Consider the following 12,347-nt stretch of genomic DNA (forward strand, 5'->3'; position numbering starts at 1 on the left):
CAATGAGGACACTGCCTGAAAAACAAACACTTCACACACAAAGCACACTCAGGAGAAGGGATGATGGAAAATAGCACAATTCTGTTCAGGTGCTTGGTATTACCATGTACGGCTAAAGCAGCTGCTGTTTGTTCGTTGCCACAAACGCAAGCATAATCTCCAGCGTCCTCCTCTTCTAGGTTCTGGATCACTAGTTCCACCACGGTGTCCTTCTGTCTCATGATGTATTTTTCATTAGGTTTCAGAGATTGGTCCCCTTTCTTCCATTGCACTGTGGACTCTTTGCTGAGTTTGCAACGCATGGTAGCCGTCTCCCCTTCTGTGGCCTCAGTACTTTTTAATTCTTCTTTGAAAAATGCAGGTACGGCTAAAGAACAAAGGAAGGAGCAAATGTTCTTTACATTTTTACATTCTCTCAGTGAGTATCGAGTGAATCACCATTCTAATGGTCTGCCATATATCATACCAGGGTCCTTTTTGGCTGTACGGCAGCATGACACAAGACACAGATTAAACACAAAAATACACAGGCATAGTAGCCATATAACGGTCCATCATTGGACATCGTCCAAACAAGTAACACACATATACACATAAACAAACAATATGATCACATGGGGTTCTTTGATCAGGGGTATCATTAAAGGATGCTCTAGAACTGTAGTTTCCAAACTTCATTGGATCTCTTCTACCACAATTTGTCTGCCATGGAATACTTTTTGCCACCGAAATACATCTTGCAAAGATTTTGAAAAGGGTTATAGAAAATGCAAAATTTACAGACTTGTCCAGGATTTGGGCGCTTAGTGACCCATGCTACAAAATTCTGGATCAAATTCTGCTACAATTCTGGATCAAGGAATTCATTTGGACCAACATAGAAATGCAGTATTTGGATTCCATCAGACATTTTTGAATGCCTATGAATGCATCCAAAGACTGGTTAATCATTTGTTATAGGATTGCCTTAAATACATAATTGCCTTAAATATGTTATTTGGTGATAAAATCATCTAAAAACTGTCAATGGAAGATCATGTATAGTATACTTTCTGTGATGCCTCATGGGCCTTGTAGTCCTGTTCCTAGTACTATCGTGGCAGATGAAGAAGAAAACATGGGGTTTTTGCCGGTTCAACAAGAGCTGGAGTCCCTTCACCTGCCGGATGTTGATGTTTGCCCTCAAGAATTCAGTAAAACAGGCCTTGGCATTACTCCCCTCTGTTTCCCAGGAAGGAATCTTACTCTAGAGACAGAGGAGTCAGAGAAGCAAATCGGAGGAGTTTACGGATCGCTGCCAAACAACAGGCTGATTAGGCCTACTTCCCTTGGGAAATTCTAAGGAGTCATGCATCTGGACAGAGTTGGGTTTCGCTTCTCGTTCTCTAGGGAAAGAGATTGTTGGCGGGAAAACGAGACCCAATATAGGTGTTTGGCGCGAGAGATTCTTTGCGGAGTCAACAGATCAGCTTCAGGAGTGAGATCGTGTGTGGACTTCGTAACCCCAGTTCCTTGCCTCCCGGATCAAGAAATCCAAGCGCTGCCTTGCCTTGATGTTTAACCACGGACCTTGTTCTAAGATTCACTGTTTGCCTTGTTCCTAGTCTCGGACCCTGTTCCACGCTTCACGTTTTGCCTTGTTCTAGTCACGGACCTAGTCAAGAACCAAGTTTATTTCCAGCCTTGTTGTTAAGCTTCATTGGACTTCCAAGACTCTGACATTTCCCCACACTATTGCTTGGCAAAAGTGTGTGTTTCGGTCATGTGGATTAAAACTTTGAACTCTAATATCATTTATTGGACAATACATTTTTGGACTATATTTGACCTCATTTGAAAGGTCTGCTTCTGAACTATATTCTTCACTTGTTTTTATTGCTTTTGTATATTTCCTTAATAAAGATATTAGATAGAGACTGGCCTCCGTGTATGGTTCTTGGTGCCCAGCTGACAGAGGTCTGACACTTTCACACCATCCTCTTGAGTTCTAGTCAGAATTTCAAGGCCACACTATCATTTTCAAAATGACCCAAGAGTATGTAATGAAAAATGGATTATTGTCCTTGAGAAGAGAAGGTGGTGGTGGCACAGTGGAGAAAGCTGTCCTACAAAAGTAGTAGATAATTTAATAATATGTTGCAGAGAAGGTTTCCCTAGAAGGAAATTACAGTTCTAGACACAGCAAAGAGACCAAGGGGGTTCACAATAAATTTGACAGAGACCACAGAAACGTCACATTACAGAGGAGAATCTGATATTAACAGATGGGACAAGTGGGACGGAACGTGTAGGCTTCTCCACAAATCTACGGAGGGACGGAGTGATTTACCATGCACTGTCAGAGCAGCAGAAGTCTTCTGATCCCCACAAACACAGCAATAGTCTCCGGCATCTTTCGGTTCCAGGCTGGAGATCACAAGCTCTGAGAGGATGCCTTCCTGCCTCATCTTGTATTTGTCACTCGGTTTGAGTAACTTATGCTTCTTCTTCCACTCCACGGGAGATGGTTTTGTCAGTTCACACTGGAAAGTGGCTGTCCTATCTTCCAGGGCTTCTTGGTTCTCCAGGCCTTTCTTGAACTGGGCAGGGAGGGCTGAGAAGTTTAGAATGAACAGAGCATGTCAATGCAAAACCAATGATTTGCATATATATTCAAGGAATACGAACCATGGGGCTTTTCATGCTGTGTTCCAGGGAATTCACAGTTTCCTTCCATGAGAAATAGAGCTGCCAACTTAAAAGAGGATCGAGCAGCTTCATGGAGAAGGAGGCCACCAGTAGTTACCAGCTATGATGAGAACCTCTGATATCAGAGGAAGCATTTCTATATATATCAGTTCCTGGAAAGCATGAACACCAAGTAATTGTACTCGTAAGCTGTCCAAAGGTTTCCATGGACAACTGGTTGGTCACCTTGTGAACAGAATAACTGAATTGGGTATGGTTTTGGTCTCATTTAGCATGGCTCTAACTATATCCTCCCTTTATCTTCCACATCTTTCATGGAATGGGGACATCTAAGAAGCTTTAAATTGTCCCTTCACAAGTATCTTGAGAACCACAGTAAAGGACTAGCATGCCAATAGAATTAATGCATTCATTTATAATGAAAGCAATGTTTGGTCACGGAATATGGTTGATTAAAATAGATACAAAAGAAGGTGCATGAAAAGTAAATAACAGAAGGAACCATGCTATTCCACATTTCGTGTAAACAAAATCTACTGGGTGTTTATTCCATGTACTTTGATGTTGTTGCCATCCTTTAAATAAGGATTACTTCTAAACATCTAATGGCTTTCTTAGGTTCTGGACTATATGAGCTATCATTCCGTTTATAGAAGAAGTAAATCTATTTGGATTCCTTGACTGCCCAGGAGAACAATCAAGGATGTTCTTCAAATCTACATGGGTTGTATCTGATCATAAGAAGTAGAACCTTCAATATACCATTGACTTTCAAGGAAGCAGAGGTCTTCTGGCCACCGAACATGCAACTGTACTCTCCACCATCAGTCAGTTCCAGATCATGAACGACAAGCTCAGCAACAACTCCTTCCAGCTTCATTTCGTATTTGGCACTTGGCTGGAGCACCTCGCTGCCCTTCTTCCACTCCACGGGAGCGGCCACTTTGGTCAGTTCACAATGCAAAGTTGCCGTCCCACCTTCTGCAGCTTCCAGGTTCCTCAGCTCTGTTTTGAATCGTGGAGGCAGAGCTGGAGATCGCAAAGACCATGTTAAACAAGACAAGGTCATAACAGCTGGAAAATCCCAGTACAATCCTTGAGGTTTACTAGCAGCACATAAACTGGTGGTTAAAGGAAAGCCTACAACTGGCCTCCCAATTGGTCTCAAGACTAGTGTTTCCCAATATTTAGTTTCCAGGTGTTCTGTACTTCAACTCAAAGAAGGCCTCATTATTATCCATGTCCCAAGCAAACGATCAAGAGCCCTGTTCTAGGCCAGTTCCCTGTTACCTGAATTTCTCATTGACTATAGTTGGCTATTTGTTGACTCATTGTTGTCTCATTGACACATTGACTATGTGCGAGGTATCTGGATGAATGGACTTAAGTATTTATATGTTTTTAAGCTTTGTATAATGTTTTTATTAAGTATTTAATAGATTTAACTGTGTTGTCTGATTTTATTGGATTCTATTTTGGGCATTGAATTTTGCCAATTTTTGTAAGCCACCTTGAGTCCCTTTGGGTGAGAAAGGCGGAGTAGAAATGTTGGAAAGAAAGAAAGAAAGAAAGAAAGAAAGAAAGAAAGATGGCTATACAATTTAAGACGTGTACTTCAGATTGAATGTATTCTGCATAAATTCCCTGACAGAATTTACTGCATCCACAAAGTTTAGTGAGTTCTGAGGAAAGTTGATCAAAATGGTCAAGAAAAATAGTATTGTAGGCCAAAAAAGTGCATATTGGCTAATAGTATTGTGTCCTAAGTATATCAACAATTTCTTAAGAACTATGTCAGGTTAAAGAATTGTTATATTCAATAGTAAACCTATCCTGTTGTCACCATAACTTTTCATAACACACAATCCAACCCAACTAGATCAAGTTGAGTACAGCTTCGGGTCTTTCAGCTATAAAAGTTACACTTAGATTACAGTTACACTTACTTTTATCCAATTTTGTTCACACTCTCCCCATTCTCCTACAATCACTGTATCCCCAAATCCTGAGATTTTGAACTGCAACTTTATTAGCTATATACTAAGTAAGAGCAATGGGGCAAACACATCTGGAAGATCACAGATGTTGTGATCCGGAGAAAATAAATAGAACAACATACTACACATCCCACTTCTGCTACTTGGTGTGTAGACTATCCATAACTAGCTTGACCACTCTAAATTTTACAGTATAACAATGTGTGGGATTACGTATTCCTAATGAAGCCACGAACCTTGTATACGCTTCAAATTAATGATAGCATTAAAATCAAAGAAGTTAATTCCTAGTATTCTCTCCAAATTCACACGCATACATAAACATACAGTTTACATCAAGAATTTTTTAAATATTATCTACCTTTTCAAGCAGAGTTTTCAAACTTTATCAGTACCTACCTGTAACACTGTCAAGAAAATATTTTTATCACATATGCATTCATGTGCAAACGCTAGAATGAGAGTATTTTCTTATGTGCACACAGAACACATGTCAACCAGAAATACATCCTTTTGTGCCTTGAAATCATTATTTGCTCAGGGCATAGGAACTCAGCAGTGACTTGGTTGCTTTCAAATATTGCATTTCCATTAAAGTACAGCATGACCACCATATCCATCGTGGATACATCCCAAGACCCCATGTGGATATGGATAAGAGCAAACCCTATATTTTTACTATACCTTGAGTATGAAACATACCACAAAGTTGTACTGGATGACCTAGATAAACATAGACATTATTCTTGGGAAAAATAGTTTTTGGAGACTAGTTCGATAAATACAAGGATATGGAATCCATGAACTAGTAGATCATACTGCATAACTACAGTAGAGTCTCAGTTATCCAACATAAACGGGCCGGCAGAACGTTGGATAAGCGAATATGTTGGATAATAAGGAGAGATTAAGAAAAAGCCTATTAAACATCAAAATAGGTTATGACTTTACAAATAAAGCACCAAAACATCATGTTATACAACAAATTTGACAGAAAACGTAGTTCATTACACATTAATGCTATGTAGTATTTACTGTATTTACGAATTTAGCACCAAAATATCACAATGCATTGAAAACATTGACTACAAAAATAGCTTGGATAATCCAGAATGTTGGATAAGTGAGACTCTACTGTATTTACAGTTTGAATTCTTCACAGAAGAATTCCAGACAGGAATCAATCAAGGGCAGCTAACGACTCTGAACAAAGGATTTCCCTAGGCCAGGATGTGAGGCTGGGAAGGCCATTGAATGCTAACAAAGGTGATTAATTACACACTGGCCTCCAACAGACAAGAGTTCTTCACCCAGGAACTTCCACAGATATATAAACCTTCCTGCTTAGTTTCTCCATACCTCACAACCTCTGAGGATGCCTGCCATAGATGTGGGCGAAACGTCAGGAGAAAATACTTCTAGAACATGGCCATACAGCCCGGAAAACATACAGCAACCCTGTGATCCTGGCCATGAAAGCCTTCAACAACACAGATTTTTATGGTGTTTTAAATTAGTTAAATTAGCCTCCCTGCATAAGCGGTACCTAAATTTTCCTACTTGATAGATGCAACTGTCTTTCAGGTTGCTTAGGTCAACAACGAACTGGGCTATTTTTTTAATGGTCGGGTGCTCACTCCGACGCGGGCTGGCTTCAAACTCGTGACTTTTACAGCAATGATAGAATGAAAGAAGATAGCATGCGATGGGATCCTGGAAATACTGTAAAAAGGATTTGGGAAACACTATAAGGAGGCTTAACACTATGAACAGAAACTCATCCAGGATGTATATAAAGTGGCTTTGGAGTCTAGACATAAAGAGATGCTACAGAACACCAGCAATGTGAGACTTTTCCAGATGGATAATATTTACCATGCACCGTCAGAGACGCAGACGTCTTCTGATCACCGCAAATGCAGGAATAGTCTCCGGCATCCTGCTCGGTGACATTGTGGATGGCCAGCTCAGCCACGCGATCCTTCTGCTTGATCTTGTGTCTGTCATCCGTCTTGAGCGGCTGCCCGGCCTTCCTCCACTCCACCGAGGAAACCTTGTTGAGTTCGCAGCGGAGAACGGCCGTCTCCCCTTCGGTCGCTTCTTTGCTTTTGAGCTCTTCTTGGAAATGTGCGGGTACGGCTGAGGGTGCAACATCGACAAAGAGCACGTCATGGTCCAAAACGTCCCACAACCAACAGGCTCTTCCACCAAGTTCAAAGGAGCCCCGTTCTAATCCATGCGGATTTCCAGAGAGACATACTTTCCTGATAAGGCTCAACTTTATAAGCCATTCTCAACAACAAAATGCCATACAAAGTATTCAAAATTATTTCATAAGAGCAATGCCATTTTGGCAAAATGTCATTTGGCTCCAAATTTTTTAAAATTGTATTGTCAATGGCCAGCTTCACTGAGTTGCTGTGAGTTTTTTTAGCTGTATGGTCATGTTCCAGCAGCATTCTCTCCTGAGGTTTCATCTGCATCTGTGGCTAATAGCATCCTCAGAGGTTTTGTTGCGAGTGAAGCAAATGGAGAGTATCTATCTGTCTGTCTATCTGTCTATCTATCTGTCTATCTGTCTATCTATCTGTGGAATAATGGCCAGGGTGGAAGAAAGAACCCTTGTCTGTTTAAAGCAAGTGTGGATGTTGCAATGAGCAAGCTTGAAGAGCACTTAGTAGCCATGAAGCTACAATGTATGTATCTGTGGCTAATGGCATCCTCAAAGTTTCTGTTGGGAGTGAGGCCAATGGTGTGTGTGTGTGTGTGTGTGTGTGTGTGTGTATATATACACACACACACACACACACACATGCACCTGTGGAATAATGTCCAGGGTGGGAGAAAGAAACCTTGTCTGTTGAATCAGGTATGAATGTGGCAATTCGAAAGCTTGATTAGCATTGAGTAGCCTTGCAGCTGCAAAGTCAGGTGGTGAGGATATCTGCATAGAAGTAACCTGTCTGTTGCTGCCTGGAGGCATCGTCTCTTTGAGAGATGCACTTGATTGTTTGTTGTCTGGAGTTCTCATGTTTCTTTATTTACTGTCTTGGTTCTGGTGTTTTTTCAATACTAGTAACCAGATTTTGTTCATTTTCATGGTTTCCTCCTTTCTGTTGAAATTCTCCACATCCTTGTGGATTTCAATGGCTTCTCTGTGTAGTCTGACATGGTGGTTGTGAGAGTGGTCCAGCATTTCTATCTTCTCCAATAATATTCTGTGTCCAGGCTGGTTCATCAGGTGCTCTGCTATGTCTGACTTCTCTGGTTGAGTCAGTCTGCAATGCCTTTTGTGTTCCTTGATTCGTGATTGGGCAATTCTGCATTTTGTGGTCCCTTTGTAAACTTCTTGTCCACAGCTGCATGGTATAAGGTAGACTTCTGCAGTGGTGAGAGGATCCTTCTTATCTTTTCCTGAACATAACATTTGTTGGATTTTCTTAGTGGATCTGTAGATTGTTTGTAGGTTGTGGTTCTTCATCAGCTTCCCTATGTGGTCAGTGATCCCTTGATGTATGGTAAGAACAGAGGATGCCCCCAGGCAACAGAAGCCAGGCTACTTCTATGCAAAAACTCTCAGTGATTGACTTTGCAGCTTCCTGGATACTCAGTGCTATTCAGTGCTAACTGCAACATCCACACTTGCTTCAAACAGTCAAGAGTTCTTTCTCCCACCCTGGATATTACTCCACAGGTATGTATTCCACTCCACTTGCCTCACTCCAACAGAACCTCTGAAGATGCTAGCCACATATGCAGGTGAAACATCAGGAGATAATGCTACTGGAACATGACCAGACAGTCTAAAAACTCAAAGCAACTAAGTTTTTAAATTTTGGCGTAACCATCAAATTATACTCACAACCATCCATTTAAAGAGGAATATTAGGCTTTTCCTACTTTTCAGCAACAGATTGGACAACTGCCCCCCCCCCCAATTGCCCATGATAAATCAATTAACTGTTGTTAATTGTAGTTTCTATTCAGCGCAACTCTCACAAACAGATTACAAACACATACGTACAAATCCTTCTCAACACGAATAGTTTGACGTGGACAACAACATATAATTGCACTAGATAGTGGACAGATTTCACCGAACGACTTTAAATGCCAATGACAAATAGAATATAAATAAACACAACTCATAAATAAACAACATATAAAAACAACATAACACAGACAAAACATACAGTATGAGAAATAAACATGGATAGGAAATGGAAGTGGAACAACTTTTTCCCAAAAAAATCAGAAGAATTAAGAAGTTATAATGTGTCAGGACCCAGGCAGCAGAGCACCAATAACCATGCACAGAGGCCAGAATCTATCTAATATCTTTATTAAAGAAATATGTAAAGTTAATAAAAGCAAGCGTATGAATTAGTCCAGGAGTAGACCTTTCAGGAAAGGTCAAAATTAGTCAAAAGAAGCAATGTCCAATATGAAATATTAAGGTCCAAAGTTGTAATCCAATAACCGAAACACTCACTTTGCCAGGCAAAGTGAGGGGAGATGACAAGGTCTTTTAGTCCATGAACTTGAACGAGGCTAGGAAGTAACTTGATTCTTGGAAAAACAAGGCTTGGATACAAGGCAGCAAGGAACGAGGAGCAAGGACAAGATCCGTGGTATTTACTTGGCAAAATCCGGGAAACAAGGCAAGGCTGGGTCTTGGAAAGCAAGGCAAAATCCGTGGAGGAACAAGGCTGGAAAACGAAGGCTTGAATCAGGAACAAAGGCTTGGAAGCGGAGTAGCTGTCCACACACACTACTCCAGTTGCTGACGAAATTGACTCCGCAAGATCCCTCCGGGAGCAAGGAACCTAAATAGGCCTTGTTTTCCCCACCAGAGAACACTTCTCTGGGGAACCAGAAACGAAAGTCAATCTCTGTGTCCAGATGTATGACTCCCTAAAATTTCTCATGGGAACAGGCTTTAATCATCTGAATGCTTTGCTGCTATTCTCAAACTCCTGCGATTAGCCTGTTGCACTCCCTTCTGCTGGAGAATGTAATTACGGCGCGAAAAAGGGGGAGAAAAAGGGGGAGAACTCGACTCCGGGCTTGTTTGGGAGATTTCTGGAAGACAAGCCTCCTGCAGGTGCAGAGGCTCAATTTCTGGCTGAAATGGTTCCCTTTCTGGCTGAAATGGAGGAAAACCCAAGTTCTCCTCTTCGTCAGTCACAACAGCACTAGGAATGGGACTACATGACCCATGAGTCATCACACTATCCCCCTCCTCAAGCCCCCTCTCAAACTGGGACTCTCTCCCCGAGGCGCGAGGCCGCGGTTTGGCGGGATAGGTCTGATGGAAGCGGCGGGTTAGATCAGGAGCATGAACCGTGGAAGCGTCTTCCCAAGAGCGCTCTTCGGGGCCAAAACCCACCCAGTCAATAAGATATTGTAGGCGGCGGCGGTGAAAGCGAGAATCCAAAATGTCCTGAACCTCGAACTCTTCTTCTCCGTCCACCAGAACAGGGGCGGGGGCCGGCCGGTCTGCATCAGGGTGCACACCATCCGCCGGAAGGAGCAGGGAGCGATGGAACACTGGATGAATGCGCATAGAGCGCGGAAGTTGGAGTTTGAAAGTCACGGGGTTAAGTTGCGCCACCACTGGATAGGGACCAATGAAACGGGCATCTAGCTTCCAGCAGGGACGGTGGGAGGGCAAAAAGCGAGTGGACAGAAGAACCCGGTCTCCTACCTTGATTTCGGGGCCCGGCTGGCGATGCTTGTCAGCGTGGCGTTTATAGTCCTCCTTGGCTTGGTCCAGTTGCTGGAGCAAAAGTTGCTGCGCTGCTGTGAGTTCCTGCAGCCAGTCCTCTGCTGCGGGAACTTCTGAGGTTTCAATGACAGGAGGAAAGAAACGTGGATGGAAGCCATAGTTTGCAAAGAACGGGGTTTCCTTAATTGAAGCCTGGACCCCATTATTGTAGGCAAACTCCGACAGTGGTAACAGGGAAGCCCAATTGTCCTGTTGGTAGTTTACATAACAGCGAAGGTACTGTTCCAAAGTGGCATTGGTGCGCTCAGTTTGCCCATCTGTTTGAGGATGATGAGCCGAAGATAAACGAGAGTCTATGCCCAATAGTTTTTGTAGTGCCTTCCAGAAGCGAGAGGTGAATTGGGACCCACGGTCAGTGACCAAACTCTTGGGCAATCCATGCAATCTGAAAACATGTTGGAGAAATAGATCTGCAGTCTCTTTGGCCGTGGGAAGGCCTTCGCAGGGAATAAAATGGGCTAACTTGGTGAAAAGGTCCACCACCACTAGGATCGTGGTGAATCCACAGGAAGGTGGTAGATCAGTTATAAAATCCGCAGAGATTATTTCCCATGGGCGAGATGGGGTAGGAAGGGGATGCAGAAGCCCTGAGGGCTTTTCCCTTCTTGTCTTGGAGCGCTGGCATACTGGGCAGGTGTTGATATATTTTTCTACATCCTTGCGGATCTTGGGCCACCAGAAATCTCTTAGGATCAAATGCATAGTTTTGAATAGCCCGAAATGCCCTGCTGGCTTGCAGTCATGACACAAACGAAGTGCCTTTTCCCTACCCGGTCCTGGGGGGATGTAAACATGATTTCTATAGCAAAGCAGCCCATCCTTAAGCGAAAAGGGAAAATGTAGTCCTTGGCGAAGTTGGTCCTGCGCCCAGGCATCTGCTTGCTGACTAGCCCTGATTTCTTGAGCACAAAGGGGCCCTGGAGTAGAGGGAGTTGATTCAATGGGAGTGGATTTGGTGTTCCCCACTGTGAGCGTGGCAAAGTTCCCGGGTTGTAGCAGCTGGGACTCAAAGGTCTCCTTGCGTCCTGCAGCGTATTCCGGTTTCCGTGACAGAGCATCTGCTTGCTTGGTCTGGGCTGGGGTTACATAATGAATTTGGAAGTTAAAACGTTCAAAGAATAAAGCCCAGCGTTGTTGTCTCTGATTTAGCTTGCGGGCAGTTCTTAGATGCTCTAGATTCCGATGATCAGTATGGACTTCAATGGGAAATTTGGCCCCTTCTAACCAATGTCTCCAAGTTTCAAAGGCTGCCTTTATGGCCAATAGTTCCTTTTCCCAAATGGTGTAGTTTCTCTCTGGTGCGGTCAATTGACGGGAATAAAAGGCACAAGGATGAAGATGATCTCCCACCGGTTGTAGGAGTACAGCCCCAATTGCTACATCGGAGGCGTCCGCCTGCACAACAAAAGGGGTTTCAGGATCTGGGTGCTGAAGGATTGGCTGGGACGTGAATAATTTCTTTAGTTGCTGGAACCCTTTCTCTGCTTGATCTGTCCAGCGGAAGGGCTGTTTCCCACGGATGCAGCTGGTGATTGGGTCAGACCAGCGGGCAAAATCTGGAATGAACTTGCGGTAATAGTTCGCGAACCCCAAGAATCGTTGCACCTCTTTTTTGTTGGTTGGCGCCCGCCATTCCAATACTGCTGAAACTTTTGCCGGGTCCATGGAGAGCCCTAGTGGCGAGACGCGGTACCCCAGGAAATCTACCTCCTGTAGATCAAAAGCACATTTTTCCAGCTTGGCATAAAGTCCATGATCCCGCAATCGTTGTAACACCATTCTGACGTGGTTCTCATGTTCTGATTGTGATCTAGAAAACACCAAAAAATCGTCCAGGTAGATGATCAAGAACCGATCTAGATAATCCTGAAAGA

At 43.1% G+C, this 12,347-nt stretch overlaps 1 protein-coding gene across 12 annotated transcripts in view; it reads right to left on the reverse strand.

Annotated features, from left to right (window-relative positions):
• obscn (obscurin, cytoskeletal calmodulin and titin-interacting RhoGEF) overlaps positions 1-12,347 on the reverse strand; it is a 212,538-nt gene that overhangs the window by 110,280 nt on the left and 89,911 nt on the right. For 8 of the 12 annotated variants that reach the window (XM_062957386.1, XM_062957382.1, XM_062957383.1 and 5 more), the window contains 4 exons: positions 6,561-6,824; positions 3,451-3,717; positions 2,330-2,593; positions 104-367 (listed from right to left, as the gene is read on the reverse strand). The exons of 1 other annotated variant lie outside the window; for it this stretch is intronic. In XM_062957386.1, coding sequence (XP_062813456.1) covers positions 104-367; positions 2,330-2,593; positions 3,451-3,717; positions 6,561-6,824 — 1,059 coding nt within the window. The remainder of the gene's footprint in view (positions 1-103; positions 368-2,329; positions 2,594-3,450; positions 3,718-6,560; positions 6,825-12,347) is intronic. 3 more of the 12 variants (XM_062957387.1, XM_062957384.1, XM_062957385.1) reach the window with 3 other exon arrangements.

This window comes from Anolis carolinensis, chromosome 6, assembly GCF_035594765.1.
Source record: "Anolis carolinensis isolate JA03-04 chromosome 6, rAnoCar3.1.pri, whole genome shotgun sequence".
Taxonomy (NCBI): Eukaryota; Metazoa; Chordata; class Lepidosauria; order Squamata; family Dactyloidae; genus Anolis; species Anolis carolinensis.